The sequence below is a fragment of the Triturus cristatus genome, chromosome 2_1 (assembly GCF_964204655.1).
Source record: "Triturus cristatus chromosome 2_1, aTriCri1.1, whole genome shotgun sequence".
NCBI classification, from domain to species: Eukaryota; Metazoa; Chordata; class Amphibia; order Caudata; family Salamandridae; genus Triturus; species Triturus cristatus.
The window spans coordinates 761,676,796-761,694,974 of record NC_140581.1 but is presented as its reverse complement, the minus strand read 5'-3'; the positions used below and the strand labels follow the sequence as shown (position 1 = coordinate 761,694,974).

Genomic DNA, 18,179 nt, shown 5'->3' with positions numbered 1-18,179 from the left:
AACAAATTCACAAATATTACATTCATAGACTCAATAAACGTCTAGATAATGTGCTTGTCTTCACGGCGATGCTCGCCTGCAGTCTCGGCAGACTGTCTGGGCTCAGGCAGGCACCGGACCTTCCTTCCCACACAAAACCCTGCAGATAAACAGAACATTTCAAGTTTGGGGCACGTGAAGCTAAGATCCCTCGTAAACACCACACATTTACAACTCGGAACAAAGACTCAGATGAGCACAGAACTCCAAATATAAGTGCCAAAAGTGAAGAGATCCTGCCTACGACGACAAGAAAACAGTCACGTGACCCGTGATAATCAGCAAACCACAGGGCGAAGGAACACAAAGAAAGCGGAGAGCGACAGCGGCAGGTGAGAACTTACCACTGGAGCAGTTGGGCCCGCCCCAGCCCGGCTCGCACTGACAGGTGTTCGGGGCGATGCAGCGGCCGTGCACGCATTTATCAGCACACTGAGCTGTCAAGAGAAGAAATGAGTCACGTGAGAGAGGGCTCGGACAAAACCCACACAAACAACAATCACATCTTACAGCACAGCTGTCCCGCACTCTGGTCTCAGGTGTCACAAGAGACTACACTCCTGCCCGCATATCATTGGCTAAACTTTCCCTGAGAATTTGAATGAAAGGGCAGTCAAGAGAAAACCCAGCCCTCCAAAACATATACCAGCAACAGTAGGAAAACTGTCCCTCCGTTAATAGCAGGACTAGGCAAAGTGCCTGGTCGCAGAAGGGCCTGGTTCGGACAGTGCCTGGCCTCAGAAGGGTCGGGTCCGGACAGTGCCTTGCCCCAGAAGGGCCTGGTCCGGACAGTGCCTAACCTCAGAAGGGTCTGGTCCGGACAGTGCCTGGCCTCAGAAGGGCCTACCTCAGAAGGGTCTGGTCCGGACAGTGCCTGGCCTCAGAAGGGCCTACCTCGGACAGTGCCTGGTCCGGACAGTGCCTGGCTGCAGAAGGGCCTGGTCCGGACAGTGCCTAACCTCAGAAGGGTCTGGTCCGGACAGTGCCTGGCCTCAGAAGGGTCTGGTACGGACAGTGCCTGGCCTCAGAAGGGCCTGATCCGGACAGTGCCTGGCCTCAGAAGGGTTTGGTCCGGATAGTGCCTGGCCTCAGAATGGCCTAGCTCGGACAGTGCCTCGCTGCAGAAGGGCTTGGTCCAGACAGTGTGGGGCCACAGAAGGGCCTGGTCCGGACAGTGCCGGGCTGGCCTCAGAAGGGTCTGGTCCGGCCAGTGCCTGGCATCAGAGGGGCCTAGCTCAGACAGTGACTGGCCGCAGAAGGGCCTGGATCAGACAGTGCCTGGCCCTCTGGTTCGGAAAGTGCCTGCCTGCAGATGGGCCCGGTTCAGACAGCACCTGGACTCAGAAGGGCCTGGTTTGGACAGCGCCTACCCGCAGAAGGGCCTGGTCCGGACAGTGCCTGGCCTCAGAAGGGCCACTGGCGTAACGAAAATTGAGGTGGCCTCCCTGCAAGGCACTTGGAGGGGCCCCCTCTGGACTCAATCAGCAGCTCTCCAACCAGAGTGCGGTGCTGAGGGGGCCCCCTGGCGCTTGGGCCCCCCCGCACCACGGGGGCTGCGGGGGACTGTGTTGCACCCCAAAGGCCTGGTCCGGAGAGTGCCTGGCCCTCTGGTTCGGACAGTGCCTGGCATCAGAAGGGTCTTGTTCGGACAGTGCCTGGCCTCAGAAGGGCCTGGTTCGGACAGTGCCTGGCCCTCTGGTTCGGACAGTGCCTTGCCCTCTGGTTCGGACAGTGCCTGGCCTCAGAAGGGCCTGGTTCGGACAGTGCCTTGCCCTCTGGTTCGGACAGTGCCTGACCTCAGAAGGGTCTGGTTTGGACAGTGCCTGGCCTCAGAAGGGCCTGGTTCGGACAGTGCCTGCCCCCCTGTTTCGGACAGTGCCTGGCCCTCTGGTTCGGACAGTGCCTGCCTCAGAAGGGTGGTTCGGAGCAGAGGGTGCCTGCGCCATGTATCTCAAGCCTGGGAGCTCTGCATGCCACGAGCTCTGCCCCCAGCTTACTGCACTCTTGGCTTCCTCAACCCCAGGGAACATCTGTTTTCTCACGTTAACGCGCCAAATATTTTTATGTCGATGCCATTATTTCCTGCCCTGGCTGCAATTTGTACAAACGTAATGCGTTTAATTGTGGTCATTGCAGCTGATGAGGTGTGGCGAGGCTTTTGGTCGTGCAGACATCAGTAATGGAGTAAAAGAGAAGTGCGTCCAGTGTGGACGCAGACCCGTGTGGGCGGGGCTCCAGTGCAGCACATACTGCCGGGCCTCCCCCTCTATCAGGACAGGGCTGTATGAAACCTAGCGATGGCGTCAGTGGTGCGGCAGCCACAACTCTGGAGGTTTACTGGCAACTGGACGGAGGGAGGTACAGTCCCAGTGTAAAGCGAGCCTGGGTATGTGTGTCTGCGCACACACAGACACGCGGACACACGCACACAAACACAGACGCACACACACAAACACAGACGCACGCACGTACACATAACTTTTCATCTCTGTGCTTCAAATTATAATTGTGTGCCATGTTGAACACGCGTGACGTAAATATGTGACATACACAATATCAGACCATCTTTAATACATCTCCTTGATTTACAGTTGATCATCGGGGTACATTTACGGTATAAAAATAAACACACCCAGAAATGTCTCTGTATAAATTGTACTCCTTTAGAAATCAGTAACAGGTTAGAAACACGTGGAAGGTTTCTGAGGTTTCAGCATTTACTTTAAAAAATTGCAAAAAGTGTGACAAGTGAAGAAAAGGAGCTATTCAAGAAATATAAAATCTTATAAACAAACGAAAAATATGAATATACAATTAAATATTCCCAAGTATAATTATAAAGAGAACAATAATTAATTTCTAGCGCTTATTCTGAAGAGGAGTTAATCTTGTTGTGAGCACGCTGCGCCATCATGGAATGCACTACCTCAGCAAGGGAGCCTGAAAAGAGTTGAAAGGTTCTTTTTGTCTCTTTAAAGTTCGGTCCCTCTCTCTATTCTCAAAATGATCTTTTTGATATAACCACTGATTTGACTGAAGACTGTTATTATTCTCTAAATAGGCAGCGATCCCTCATCGCATAGCCTTATATATACGTGCAGCACGCCACACTGAACACACATCATGCAATACAGGCTCCAGCAGGGAGGGCAGTGAGTGGGGGCTCAGGGGTCCCATCCCTTAAGAATGGCAGTGGCAGGCACATAGGTCCAAAATACAATAGGAGGGAGGCAAAGAAATGTCTGGGATAACTTTGGCCTTTAGGACAGGAGGTCTAAAAGCGACATTAACCCAAGAGAGGGCTCGTGTCAGCTGCCTCTATACTGAGCTCACAGCATCATTTTTTTAAAACAATTGCCACCAATTGGCTCTAGTGAGGCTGGTTGTTTTTAATGAATTTATGTCTTGCATGTGAGTTATTTGGGAACTTAATTTTACTTGTGTTATCATGTTTCCTCCAAGCAATATGAAAAGAAGTTTAAAGATATATTTTAGAAATTGAACATGTGTATGGGACGGGTGTCTATGATTTAATAGAGAAACGATTACATGGATATCATTACTGAGAAACCATTTCACTTGAACTGTTTAATGGAAATTTGCACAATAAATGGCATTTACCATTTCATAGAAACCAACTCATAAAATGTCTTTCTTTTTCAATATTGGCTTTTGCATGTTTATATTTTAAGGTGTAAACGCAATGGTTCCAAGTCTTATTTTCAGAAACACTTTTTTCAGAGGTATTTATTTCAGTGCTTTACTTGAAGAGACATTATTTCGGATTTATATCTTTTGCATTGTCCAACAATTACTTTGGATGCTTTTAATTTGCTGACCCCTCTCCACCCCTAAACACCACCGTCCATCCCAGACCCCTAAAAATCACTCACCCCTGAACCCTAAATGCACCTTCTATCCCTAAACTCCACCCACCCTGAAGCCGAAAAACTACTCACCACAACTAAACTCCATCCATCTTTGACCCTAAAACCCTCACCACCCCTACACTCAATCCATCCCCGAAACCTAAAAATCTTTTCCCTCCCCTAAACTCTAGCCACCCGACCCCTAAAAAAATCCTCTCCACTCCTAGTCTTCACCCATTCCTGGTCCCAACCAACCCTCATAATCCATAAACTCCACCCATCCCGAATCCTGAAAACCCCTTTGAACGCCACTCATCCTTGACTTCTAAAACCCCCCTCATCACCTCTAAACATCATCCATCCTTGAACCCAAAAACCCTACCCTATCCAGAACTTGCTTTACTCCTGAGGCGGAAGCCGGGAGATCACCTTTTTAAAAAAATCTGTATATCTTGTGTCACTACTTCGCCGAACACCTGATTTTAAAATTGCACTCACCTGCCTGGCTCCACCAGAAACGGGCTACAGAAACGCCTAAAACAGCGATCTTCGCTGCAACAAACAATTGTGAAAGCTAACGATCCTGCCGCCATTGACGGCGAGGAACCGAGGCCACGCCTACCCTAGGCGACGCCCACCCGCCCAAACCAGTATAAAACGCTGCTGACAGCGCGTCGATTTCAGAACTTGCTTTACTCCTGAGGCGGAAGCCGGGAGATCACCTTTTTAAAAAATCTGTATATCTTGTGTCACTACTTCGCCGAACACCTGATTTTAAAATTGCACTCACCTGCCTGGCTCCACCAGAAACAGGCTACAGAAACGCCTAAAACAGCGATCTTCGCTGCAACAAACAATTGTGAAAGCTAACGATCCTGCCGCCATTGACGGCGAGGAACCGAGGCCACGCCTACCCTAGGCGACGCCCACCCGCCCAAACCAGTATAAAACGCTGCTGACAGCGCGTCGATTTCAGAACTTGCTTTACTCCTGAGGCGGAAGCCGGGAGATCACCTTTTTAAAAAATCTGTATATCTTGTGTCACTACTTCGCCGAACACCTGATTTTAAAATTGCACTCACCTGCCTGGCTCCACCAGAAACGGGCTACAGAAACGCCTAAAACAGCGATCTTCGCTGCAACAAACAATTGTGAAAGCTAACGATCCTGCCGCCATTGACGGCGAGGAACCGAGGCCACGCCTACCCTAGGCGACGCCCACCCGCCCAAACCAGTATAAAACGCTGCTGACAGCGCGTCGATTTCAGAACTTGCTTTACTCCTGAGGCGGAAGCCGGGAGATCACCTTTTTAAAAAAATCTGTATATCTTGTGTCACTACTTCGCCGAACACCTGATTTTAAAATTGCACTCACCTGCCTGGCTCCACCAGAAACGGGCTACAGAAACGCCTAAAACAGCGATCTTCGCTGCAACAAACAATTGTGAAAGCTAACGATCCTGCCGCCATTGACGGCGAGGAACCGAGGCCACGCCTACCCTAGGCGACGCCCACCCGCCCAAACCAGTATAAAACGCTGCTGACAGCGCGTCGATTTCAGAACTTGCTTTACTCCTGAGGCGGAAGCCGGGAGATCACCTTTTTAAAAAATCTGTATATCTTGTGTCACTACTTCGCCGAACACCTGATTTTAAAATTGCACTCACCTGCCTGGCTCCACCAGAAACGGGCTACAGAAACGCCTAAAACAGCGATCTTCGCTGCAACGAACAATTGTGAAAGCTAACGATCCTGCCGCCATTGACGGCGAGGAACCGAGGCCACGCCTACCCTAGGCGACGCCCACCCGCCCCTTTCCGCTCCCTCAAAAGATGTGCAATCACCGGACGCGCAGCGGACGGGCGCAGCGGGCGCGCCGTCAGCGCGCCGAAGGCGCGCCAAAGGCAAGCCCGTCTGGGCCCGTCCGGGCCCAGACGGCCTTAGGCCTAGCCACTATGCCCAATCTGCAAAAGCGCATATCATACTCCCGAGGATCACTGCTCGCCTGGAACCCGAAAAAACATCCCCAGTGCAAATACATCCTCAAGGAAGACACCCCCTATGCAGGATGCATCCGCTGCAATAGACCCGAGGAAACGGAACGCCGCCAAGGACTTCGGCTTGGCCTTCTGAATTGCAGATCCTTAGTAAAGCACGCCCACGAAATTAACATCCTCGTTCAGGATGCGATGTTAGATCTTTTATTTCTGACGGAAACATGGCTGACCCCGCACAATGACTTCGATGTGGCCAATGCAACACCCCCTGGCTACCAAATATGTTGCCTGAACAGACCAATCGGTAGAGGTGGCGGCCTGGCCATACTCTACAAAGACCATCTTAAATGTAGAATTGAATATGGGACCATTAAAGACGGCGAGAACTGCCACTTCACTATCCAGATCTCTCCATCTACCTCCCTTTCGGGACTGTTAGTGTACCGGCCACCAGGCTCTCTAGGCGAATTCACCAATACTCTAATGGACCACATCTTACTTAAGACTATTTCAGTCTCTAACTTTCTCCTCCTAGGGGACCTTAACATGCACTTTTTGGACCCCACGGACAATGCCGCAGCAAACTTGCTTGCTGATCTCACTACAGCCGACCTCCATCTGCAAAACCCCAAAGCCACCCATGAGAAAGGTCAACTTCTTGACCCTATCTTCTCCAACATTAAGAACCTATACGTCCAGGACCCTACTCCCCTTCCCTGGACAGACCATATGCTGATCCTCTTGCACTGGTCACTCGAAACGACACCAGCGCTCAAACAAAAAACAAGGATACTAACCAGACGATGGCACAAGTTAGTACCAGAGGAATGGGAGGCCAAACTACGTGAAACCATCGCCCCCCTATCCACGGAGCCAAACACCGCGGACAGAGAATTCACGGATTGGCTAGTCCGACCCTTAGATAGCTTCATCCCACTAACCAACACCTTAAAACATTTTAAAAGAATCAACCCCGCCCCCTGGTACACACCCGCCCTCACTGCCCTTAAAAAAGAATGCAAAAAGTTAGAACGCACTTGGAGGAAAAACAAGTCCATAGAAGAGAAAAGCGCTTATCAATTCTCAATGAAAGCATATAAACGTGCCCTACAAGACGCCAAAAGGGCTTACTATGAGGAAAAAATAAAAGGCTCCTCCTGCTCATCCAAGGAGACTTTCTCCATTCTCAAAGAACTCCTCCATGTCCCTGACCCCCCACAGAAACCCATGGACCCCAAAGCAGCGGAGGAAAAATGCGTCAAGTTGGCCACCTTCTTTGACGAAAAAATAAAAAAAATCCTCACCTCCCTCCCGACCGCCAACTCAGACTCCATAGAGAGAGCCAAGGAGCAGGGGCCCCCTCCCGACAAGCCCTCTTTGGAGTCGCTCGGCCCAGTTACAGAAGAGGAAATAAGTGTTATACTCACCACAATCAAGAGCGGAGCCCCTAGTGACCCAGTCCCCATACGATTCGCTAAAAACATCCCGCTGACCATAGTTCCCCAATTGACAGCCCTCATTAACATTTCGCTGGAACAGGGAGAGGTCCCTTCAAACTGGAAGGAGGCTGTCGTCAAAGCGCTTCTCAAGAAACCGTCGCTTGACCCAGCAGACCTTTCCAACTACAGACCTATCTCACTCCTTCCTTGGATAGGTAAAGTCGCCGAAAAACTTGCGAATAAAAAACTGTCGCACTACTTAGAGTCAAACCAACTCCTCAACGACTCACAAACAGGCTTTAGACCAGGTCAGGGCACGGACACTGCTCTCCTCGCAGCAGTAGAAAGAACTAGAGAAATCATCGATGCAGGAGGATCAGTGGCAGTGGTCCTCCTAGACCTAAGCGCGGCCTTTGACACGGTCAGCCACCAGGTCTTAACGCAACGTCTGGAGAATATCTGGGTCAAAGACAGAGCGCTGAAATGGCTATCGTCCTTTCTCTCTCGACGCTCCTACCAAGTATGGGAAGGCGAAAGCCGCTCCCCCTCCATCCCCCTCCAGTGCGGCGTGCCTCAGGGCTCATCCCTGAGCCCCACGTTGTTTAACGTTTACATGGCCCCACTGGAGGAACTCGTCTCTCCCTTCGGAGTCACTATCGTCAGCTATGCTGACGACACACAATTGGTGGTGACACTCTCCCACCCCAAGCTAGAGCCCTCTAATCTCCACGACTGTCTCTCCAACGTACATCAGTGGATGAGTGACTCTGCTTTGAAATTAAACGGCTCCAAAACGGATATCCTGCTCCTAGGACATAAAACCACGAACCTCCCTTCTAACATCTGGCCTGCCTGCATGGGTGAACCCCCCACTCCCAAGAAGGAGGTCAAGAGTCTCGGAGTGTGGCTGGAGACCGATCTTACCTTCAGGACACAGGCAAGAAAGACGGCCGGCATATGCTACGGTCTACTTAAATCCTGCAGGAAGGTACTCCCGCTACTACCTTTCCAGCCGCGTCTCATGCTGATCCAGGGCCTAATTTTATCCAGGCTGGACTACAGCAATGCCATTTACCTGGGCTCTCCAGAATCCACTCTTCAGACTCTGCAAAAAGCTCAAAACGCCGCAGCCCGACTCCTAACGAACACCCCGGCTAGATCATCTGCCAAACCCGCACTTAGGAGGCTGCACTGGCTCCCTATCAGGGAAAGGGTCACTTTCAAGGCCCTTTGTCTCGCCCACAAGGTATTACACAACACCGGCCCTCCCATACTCAACAACTGGATCACCCCCTATAGACCCACCAGAGCGCTCCGCTCGGAGCACGGAAACCTCATTACGATTCCCAAGGTGAAAAAGGCCCGCATAGGTGGCCGCCGTTTCTCGGTCAATACAGGAAATAAATGGAATGCACTCCCTCTGAGACTCAGAGCGGAACCCAACCTCCTTCGGTTCAGAAAATCCCTCAAAACCCTACTCTTCCCCTAAGCTGTCACTTCTACTGACCAAATCCCCTTTGCGAGTAAAAAGGTTCAGCGCTGGGATACCCACTGGGTGACTACGCGCTTTATAAAACCATAAATAAATAAATAAATAAATCCCTAAACTCCACCCACATTTAGGGCATCATTACGATGTTGGGTGAACTCACATTCGTGCAACAACGTTGGGGTCTCGGGGCCAACAAACCTCCGGTGACCGCACATGGTGTGGTTGCAAGCTCCCATTTCTCTATGGGAGCTTAGGCTACGGTCGGAAACTGAAGGCAGCACAGGCTCCCATGCAGAAATGAGAGCTTCTGATAATCCCTGCACCGTGTGGCAGGCACCTCAGGGTGCTTGCCAGACAGTGCATGGATTAACAAGGTGCCCCCCCCGGCTCCCAACCTGAGGGCACTGAGTGATGGGGGCCCTACTAGCGGCCCCCAAAGACGCTTTCTCATAGGCTTTTCACATCGGAAAGCCCAACATGAAAAACCTGTTGGAAACCAACATCATAATCTCGACGGCGGAAACGCCATCCATAGGGGATTATGAAAGGTTTCTGACTGGCTGACGAGCTTAAGCCAGTCTGAACCACCTACATTATTATTGGGCGGTCGGACGGTAAACCTATGATGTTGGTCGGTAAGTCTCTGACGAGCAGTCGCAGGCTTACCGGCCAACATCGTAATCGGCCCTTAATGTCATTTTGGACTTTCATATGACCTTTCCTTTAAGATGCTTCCTTTTAATTTTTTATTTGTATTTTCTTAAAATTGTTTTTCCTTAAAATAGGTTTTCCATAATTTGGCTTCCTCCACTGTGGTTTCTCAGCTTTCATGTTTCCATTAATTCACATACATCATTATGGGACACCTATTACGGTTGTGCTTCCGAAAGATGCCCTAAGAATGCTTCTTCATGCTTCTCCCCTAGTATTAAACTGTGCCTTTTGGACTGATCCTATTTCTCTTTCTATGGAGGATTGTGTTACCTGTGTGGCCACAGCCACATTGACACTAAGACACATCCAAACCTTTAGACAATGGGTGTACCCAGGGACGAAACATTTGCAGGCGCCAGTAGCAGACAGCGTGAGCTCTCTCAGAACAGCAAGCACCTCCTTTGAGTCTTCTGCAGATCAGAAATGTGTAACGGTGCATCAGGCGGTGAAATTCAATAGAGAGAATCAAAAAAGTAAGTGTCCGAATTTGAACTTGGACCATGTAATCAAATTATAAGTTATCATTCTTTTAATAAAATGCCGGAGGTTTGTGCTTGAACAGTTGTCGTTCGGATTCATTTAGGATCCAGCCAATGTTAGGAAAGTGAACAGCCGTGCATAGCCTGTTATGGGGATTTTTCGAGGTCACCTCGTCGTGAAGGAAGCATGCAGTGAATGAACTATACAGCGAGGGGTTTCATGCAGTGTGGTGCCTTGCACAGCCAGTGTCCCACCTTCTTGTTAACGACAGATGGCACCAGAGATCTTTTAAGGCATAGGTAGAGTGGGCTCTGGCCCAGGGCCCCAGTCTTTCAGGGGGCCGCCTGATAGAGCCAGCTCTGTTCTGCAGAGAGTCTTGCCCAGATGACCTTTAAATAATGTTTCAATAAATTGTTTAAAATATCGTTTTCCTTTAATTTATTTTTAATGTGGGTGATGAGTTATAGTTTATTACAGATTACAGACTTTTGCAGAGAAATGGGTTAATCTTTCATGCAACTTCCATAAAATAAATGTCTTTATGATCAAAACAGGACCTCACATATGAGAAATGAGAGGGTGTCACAGAGATGATTTGCAGTATTGTTCCTGAGCTGCTGCTGTGTTACAATATTGAAAGCACAAGTCACTGTCCCTGAATATTAGATGCAAACACATTTATGATGTGGACGAGTGTGCCTGTGCACTTTCAGTGACTTGGCCAAAGATGTTATGCAAGAGTTGAAACTGGATCATAAATTCGAAGCTGGTCTGAAGAGGGGCCCCCAATATACGTTTGGCCCAGGGCCCCCCAAATCCTTAGGATGTCCCTGGGTGGCACAAGGCTTTTCTATCTGACTGCTTACTCCTCTCTTTCTATTGCTGCTGAGGGCCATTTCATGTTGGTGGCAACAGGCACCACTGCAAGTGCCATAAGTGATGAAACCCTCCTCTCCAACAGAGACCGGCGTACCAACGGATACATTTCTGATTCTGCCAGTATCTCGGCCCATCTCACAATGCTCATCCCTTTCCGCTCATGGGCACCGTTTTCAGGATAGTCCTCCTACAGCTTCCAAGGATGGAAGGACTATTCTTCCATTCAGGCACAGCTGACGATTAAACCACACAAGCAGATCCCTTCTCTGCAGTTATTCGCAGCAACCAAAGGGATGGGTAGATATTACCAGGTTTAATTCTATGAGGTCACAAACATGCTTCCAGGTCCAAACTACCTGCTGAACTCCCAAAACTCGTTGCACCTGCTGCACTAGTTGGACATGGCATCAGACCACTAAGGCCCTCATTACAAGTGGCCTAGTTAACAGCGATACCACACATGTCGCAGTTAGCAGTTTGCCGGCTAACACTGCACACCTACAGCTTTCCCCAATTTTTTCGGCAGAGCGATCATGCTGAAATGTATTGGGGGAAAATTGCCTCATAATTACCAGGACGTCTGGAGATTGGTGCACTTCACACCAAAATACACTTGTTAGTCCCCATTATTAGGATAAGCTTGTAAAAGGGAGGTATTTATCAGACTCGACAAAGTCCGACCCAGCGCAGTTGGATTTTACTAGGTCCTTTCAAGTTTGGTCCACACACCGGACTACTCGAAATGATGACCGCCTGACTCTGTAAGGAATGTAGGTGATTACTTGAATGGTGACTTAAGGATGGACTCCCGGACGAGCTCAATCATCACTACATGATTTATCTTGCCACGCCAGCTCAAGTGCACACTTCCGTCCCTAGAAAATATGCACCACAAGCTTTACTACACCAACGTACTCTACCTTGGTCTGGACACCAACTGAATTGCATCCATAGGATCCAGAACGCGCTTGGAGGTCCTGCCAGTTTAATGCAGAGCTAGTTGTACAGCAAGGCAACACCCAGCAGCAGCCTAGGGCTCCACCAGAAAGGTGGAACAAGATTGCCCCATGAAGCATCAAACATTGTACAGTTCCCAGGGAAGGATAGGTCAAATGCACCCTTTTTTAGGGCATCAGAAATGCTTGCACCAGCCCTAATCCTAAGAAATGGGCCCTATTGGGCCTGCACTAGAATAACTGCATTGCTGCCATTCCTTGCCATGATTAATTCAAAATCGTTTGTGGTGCATTTTGGTGCATATAAATGCTCAGCTGGCGTCGCTCCTTCTGACCTCTGCGATAAGATTCTCCCTCATTCATCCCAAAGAAAGTCTTTCTCCTCTCGCCGCCACCTCCTCTCTCTTACCAGTCTGGATTTTTGAGCACATGGGACCAGTGCTTCCTAGTGATGGCCCTACAACTGGAATCAGGTCCCAGTACATATACGCCCCACTTTGGTGGAGGTTCTAGAGAGAATTTAGTTTGTGGTGCCACTGTTACAAGTCAAATAAATAAATACATAAGTAAATAAATACATAAATAAGATGGATTCTCATTCCATGTGAAAATGCTAGCTAACACCATGTCAGTAGGCACAGTCTGGAATGAATCTTGAGAAAACTGGTGCTTACTTGGGTGTACTTATTTAAGCAGCGCAGAGTGGAGTCTGGTGAGAGGCGCAAAAGCTATGCTGTTGTGTAGTATATTGTGCTCTAAATGGTAGTACACAATATGTGGCAGAGCACTTCCTGGCAGGAGCTAACTCCCAAATGGCCAAGACACACCCTGGCACCCACTATTAGAGCCAGGCATCCCCATGGCCCCTCCCCCAGACCCACTGAGAGAAGAGGTCATCTATTTTACCATTCTTTCCAATGCCTATTAAGATGCACGCAGCATAAACAGTAGAGTACCCTTGTTAAAGTGCCATCTTGGATACAGAGTCGCGAGACACGGGGCACTAGTGCCGCTACTGATAGAAACCAAATGCTTCAAAGTGCTTCGAGCTTCATTTCAACCTTTTCTCTGGAAATCAAGCGAGTCAGAACTTTGAAAAGACACAACAACTGTCTTCTTGCCTGGGTTTCAAATTATTTTAGAGTTTTTTAAGCATCCGATGTTGCTGATAGGTTAGAATCTTTTAATCACCGCATCCTACTCAGTGGTTGTTACACTAAGTAATAAGGCCAGGATTATATACAGTTCCCCTCAGCTTTCTGATAAATTTTTAGTTCATTACAATTAACAGGCAGTCATTGTTAATAAGGAAGCCCACAAAGCAATCACCCTTTAACACTACGAGCACATGCCGTAGCGGGGTGCTTGATTTGTGCCGGTAGTGACAGGAGGTGGGCACTGACATAATTTTTCTGCTTCAGGCTTGGATCGAGAGCAAGAGAGAGAAAGAGAAAATGGAGAAATAATGAAGAGAAAGATGGATAAAGAGAGATGAAAGGGATAACGGCAACCTGCAAAAGTGAAATAAAGAGACAGGAAGCGTAGGATGATGAAACCGTAGGAGGTTGGTATTCGGCAACTCAACATTAGGCAGCCCCGGCGGCAGACTCATACAAAAAACGTACGGCCCCTGGACTTATGTTTTGTTGTTTAACAAACAAAAGCACTGGCTGCAACTGAGGGAGAGGGCAAGAACTCTTGCAGGGAAGACGCCGGAAGTGTGGCAGGTTAGATCTTTGCCACAGACGCATCCAGAAATTAAGTAGAGGCAGATATTATGTACACCTATATATGTACAGGATTCTCAGTGGCGTCTGGAAGAGAACTGTGGTGTGGGGGCAGGGGAGGAAAAATGGGGGGGCTAGAAAAAAACAAAGAGTTACCTGCTCGTCACCGCCCGGTCCCCCTGCAGCAGCCTCTTGTCTACTGCTCTCCTGGCTCCCGGAAGCACCCAGGCTCCCAGGCACCCCTAAGCCAATCGCAACGCTGCTGTCATCATGACAGCAGCGTCGCGATTGATCTGAGCGCTGTGGTTCGGTACTCAGACAAGGACTGATAGCCTGTGCATTTTCTCCACCCAGGATGTGTAATACAGCCAGTGGAGAACATGCAAAGTACTCATGACTGTTTGGCTGGCTCAAGATGGCCGACCAATGGAGAACATGCAAAGTGCACATGACTGTTTGGCTGGCTCAAGATGGCCGGCCAAAAGAGAACATGCATAGTGCGCATGACTATGGCCGGCCAGTCACGCACACTTAAGGTGCAACAGCAGCCACTCCTCCTCCCTGTGGCACAGGGAGCCTAGCCCCGGCCGCCCTAACTTTACTCCAAGTGCCACTAAAAATAAAATGATAATAACTCTTCTTATAATCATTTTATTTTTCCTTTTACACTACTTAGAGAACAGTCGTGCGACGCTCCTCTGCCTTAGAGGAGCAGCCGTCACTGATAATTCTTAATGGTAAATCTCACCATACTAAGTGATCGGACAATGTGTAAAACACCGAAGAAGTGCCACCAGTGTACTGCTGCTACGTCTATGAGCAGAATGGGCAATCAGAGGACTATCCGGTCAGCCACCGGCGCAGCAGAGTCTGAACTCAACACTTGACACATTCTTCGTTCATGGAGTGGATTAGATCTAAATCCCAAACTGGGAGGCAGAGGCTGCATGTCAGGGGCAGATTATATCCGCTTCGCGCCCACGAGCATGTTTCATCTTCTGTGGTGTTTGATTATCATGCCTAGCAAAGAATGCGGTGGGTTATTCTCTTTAAGTCTCCATGAGGGAGTGCAACATTTATTCAACATCTACTCCTTCATTCCAACTGTAATTAACACTTGATCGAGTTCCCCCGGGTCGTCAGGAGTGGTGTTGGCGGGGCTCCACTCCTGGCCAGTGCGGTTAGCTTTCTAGCTCCATGGCCCATTCACAAAGGGGCGCAGAGCAGACATTTGCTCTGCAGGCAGTGTCTGGATTTCTGGTGGTCAGATTCCCAGACTGAGGCATTCAACGCCAGCCACAGCTGACCCTGCCAATCACTCTCGTGTTTATGGGCTACTGAACTGCAACTCCCAGAGCTCGGTGTAGGGCTTGTACACAATGATGTTTTGTGAAGAAGTACATTCAAGTTTAACATGAAAAGAACTGGGTTTTTTTTTACAGAGACTTGATACAGTGACACCTGCTTCTAAAGTCAAATACAAGGAGCCCTTGAAAAATGAGTCATTTTTTTCAGCTTCATTACAAATGTACGTCAGTCTTGTCCTGTCTTTTCATACAATGGGATGGCTGTGTAGTGCTCTCTGGGTCTAGATCAGAAGTATGTACCTGGCACTTTAGATTTTATTTGAAGTAATCATCAGAAAGCGGGCCCTGTGCTTGTGAACAGAAGCAGGAGAGGAAGAAAATGAGCCCCCCCCCCTGTTTCCCAAGCCTACAGGTTACACAATTTGCACAGTGCACCTGAAATCAGATTGTGTGACTTCAGAATCAAAAGAAGTAATAAAGCACATGTTCAGATCCACTTGGTGGCAGTCCCTAGCATCTTCATTTTTGAAGGTGTAGCGTTAAGATTTGTGTCTATATATTATTTTACTCCAAATCTGAATGATGTATGTAGCTCATTCTGTGAAAAACACACATGACAACATTTTTGCAATGCAAAACTAACCTAAAAACATACTGTGAGATCTGATTTAAAAGTACATTTTATAATGAGGTTAGAATTGTTCCTTAATTCATGTCACTTGTTCCTTGAGCCGGGACATTCCTTGATGGCGCCTATTAATTTGATAATTCACCTTTCTGTGTACCTGGGCGCGTTTCCAGGGGGGTTTCTCAGAGTGGGAACGACTCACAATGGCCCGGCAAAGGGCTATTCAGCCATCGTGGCTGAAACACATTGTTATATGAGAATCCACCCAATGCCATTGTCTCTACGTCCAGCAGAAGCTCACTTTGTATTTGATGCTCCAGGGCACGGAAAATACATTCTTAAAAGGAAGTGAAGCCCCCACCAGAGTGTAAATGAGAGAATGTGAGGTGTGTGCGCATTGCAGCCCCTTAGGGATGTGACAGAGTTGCACAGATGAACAGTGGTGTAACGAAACTTGAGGGGGGCCCGCCTGCAGGGTATGTGGAGGGGCCCCCTCCGAACTTAATCTGGAGCTTTCCAGCTGAAGTGCAGTGCTGAGGGGGCCCTCTGGAGGTTGGGCTCCCCACCCCCTGCACCGCGGGGGGTGCGGGGCCTGTGTTACACCCCTGCAGATGAAAACGGGAATGCAAGGCAGCACAGCTAATGTACTTGTGACTCCCTGGACAAGAAGCAGAAGAGTTATTCTCATTTGCACCCCAATTCCAGGACTGAACTTGCCCACCAAAGCTGGGGATGTTAGCTTCCTGATTTATCCCCAGGCCTGGTGGGGTACACGGTCTGTTTTTGGTGACTTCCTGACTCCTGCTGGAGTCTGATGTTCTGGACATCTGGAGTGTAGGATTGAGAATGGACACAGAAGTAGGACTAGTTAAGAGCCACACTGCTCAAATCCCATGTAAGCCATAAGGTAAACAGCCAGAAAATGTCCTCATTGTGGGAACCACCTTCGTGCTGAATCTCGTTTGCCTGAACTGAAACCCACTAAAGCTCAAGTGTGAGATTCCAGTGCCACTGCAGTGATCCATCTTGGCCAAGACTCTTCACCACAGCCTTCGAACACGTTTCCAGGTCCAGACCGCAGACTAACATCACTGGAGATGGCTAACCTCCCAAAACATCTAGGGTGAAAGGTACTTTTTTAACCTGGATCCACTAGAAACAGCAAACTAATCATTTTCTGGGCTTATCAATTTAATTTTACAAAGTTTAAAAACGTTTTTTCCATTTTTCCATTTTTCCATTCTAGTTTACCTGTGTGTAACATTACTACTTAGTGTAGTTTTACTATTTTTTGTAAAGTTTGCCTGACATTGCATTCTTTATTAGTTTAGCTGTAGAGCATTGAAAATTGTTTATCCTTGCACAGTAACTCCCCAAGAGTATGTCTTTATCTTGGCTCATGTTCCTAAAGGGAGAGACAGGGCTACTTTAGGTAGACTTTGGTCTGCCTCTGTGGTGGTTCCCAGCAAAGGGTTTATGGGAACTGAGCTAACACATACATATACATCCCCAGTCACTTTCACACTTCAACTTCCCAAGGATTCATTACAGTGTAACTATCACTTGAATACATGGTACTGTGACGAGCTCATGTCCTCGGCAGTCTGCTTGTGTTTTGATCGCCTGCCACGTCCGTGCTATCAACTGAGTCTGTTCCAAACGTTTACATGAGTTTACGTGCATCCAGGAGCAGGAAACCTAAGGTTGTGGGACATCATGCTCCGCACATGGTTAAAAGTCCAAGCCACCTAGACTACACTGACGTTTCCGTGTATGAGGTCATCCTGAGGAGCTAAATGGAATACCAGGCATGAAGTTTGGTGGTAGTACTGAGGGAAAGCTGAGGACAGATATCAATATTGGCGTCTTGTTCATGTGCAAAATAGGCATCAATAGTTTCAGTAAAGGGCTGCAAAAAAAATCCTTATAATCTGCCCTTTCCATATAATGGTATCAGTTTCTCAATCCAAGATGAAGTAGAGTCTTTCCTGTGATGTCAGTTCCTGTTTGAATCATATTTATAGAGGCATTTGCAAGTGATGAATGCATTGAAACACATTTATTCACATATTTTCCTTTGAGTTCCTCACCCCTTTGCTGCTATCTTTGTCCCTAATTTTTATCATCTGGAACTTCTATTAGATACAACTGCACATTTCTGCTTGGGTCCATCCTCTTTGATGATTTCAGGTGCCTTGCTAACAACTTCAGTATTAATCTTCATCTCCTCTCAGGAGCTACAAGATTGCCAAGGAGGATTTTTACTTTTTCTGTTTCTCCCCATCTGGGACCCAGTTAAGGAGGCATTTAATAACTTTCACATGTAATATTCAGTGCTGAGCAGTATCGTGTCTACTGGGAAGAGTCACCCTTTCCTCAACAAAAAGGTCACTGTTGGAAATGGCCCTTTTAATAGGGTTACCCCAAACTTTTTGCCTTTTCCCTCCTCTTTTTTCTGAGCTCAGTATCGTTGGCGTTAGGACTCTGAGCACTTTACTACTGCTGATCATTGCTAAAGTGCATGTGCTCCCTCCCTGAATGTGTTTATGATTGGTGTATACCTGATTGGCATATTTGATTTATTAGTAAGTCTCTTGTAAAGTGGTATCGCTTATACCCAGGACCTGTACTTCAAATGCTACTCGTTGGTCT

General features: G+C 48.3%; 1 protein-coding gene across 1 annotated transcript in view; it reads right to left on the bottom strand.

The window, feature by feature from the left end:
• The window catches only part of MEGF10 (multiple EGF like domains 10), a 279,766-nt gene that overhangs the window by 166,529 nt on the left and 95,058 nt on the right, over positions 1-18,179 (bottom strand). Inside the window, exon 5 of the mRNA XM_085632702.1 lies at positions 384-476. Within this exon, the coding sequence (XP_085488828.1) occupies positions 384-476 (93 nt within the window). The remainder of the gene's footprint in view (positions 1-383; positions 477-18,179) is intronic.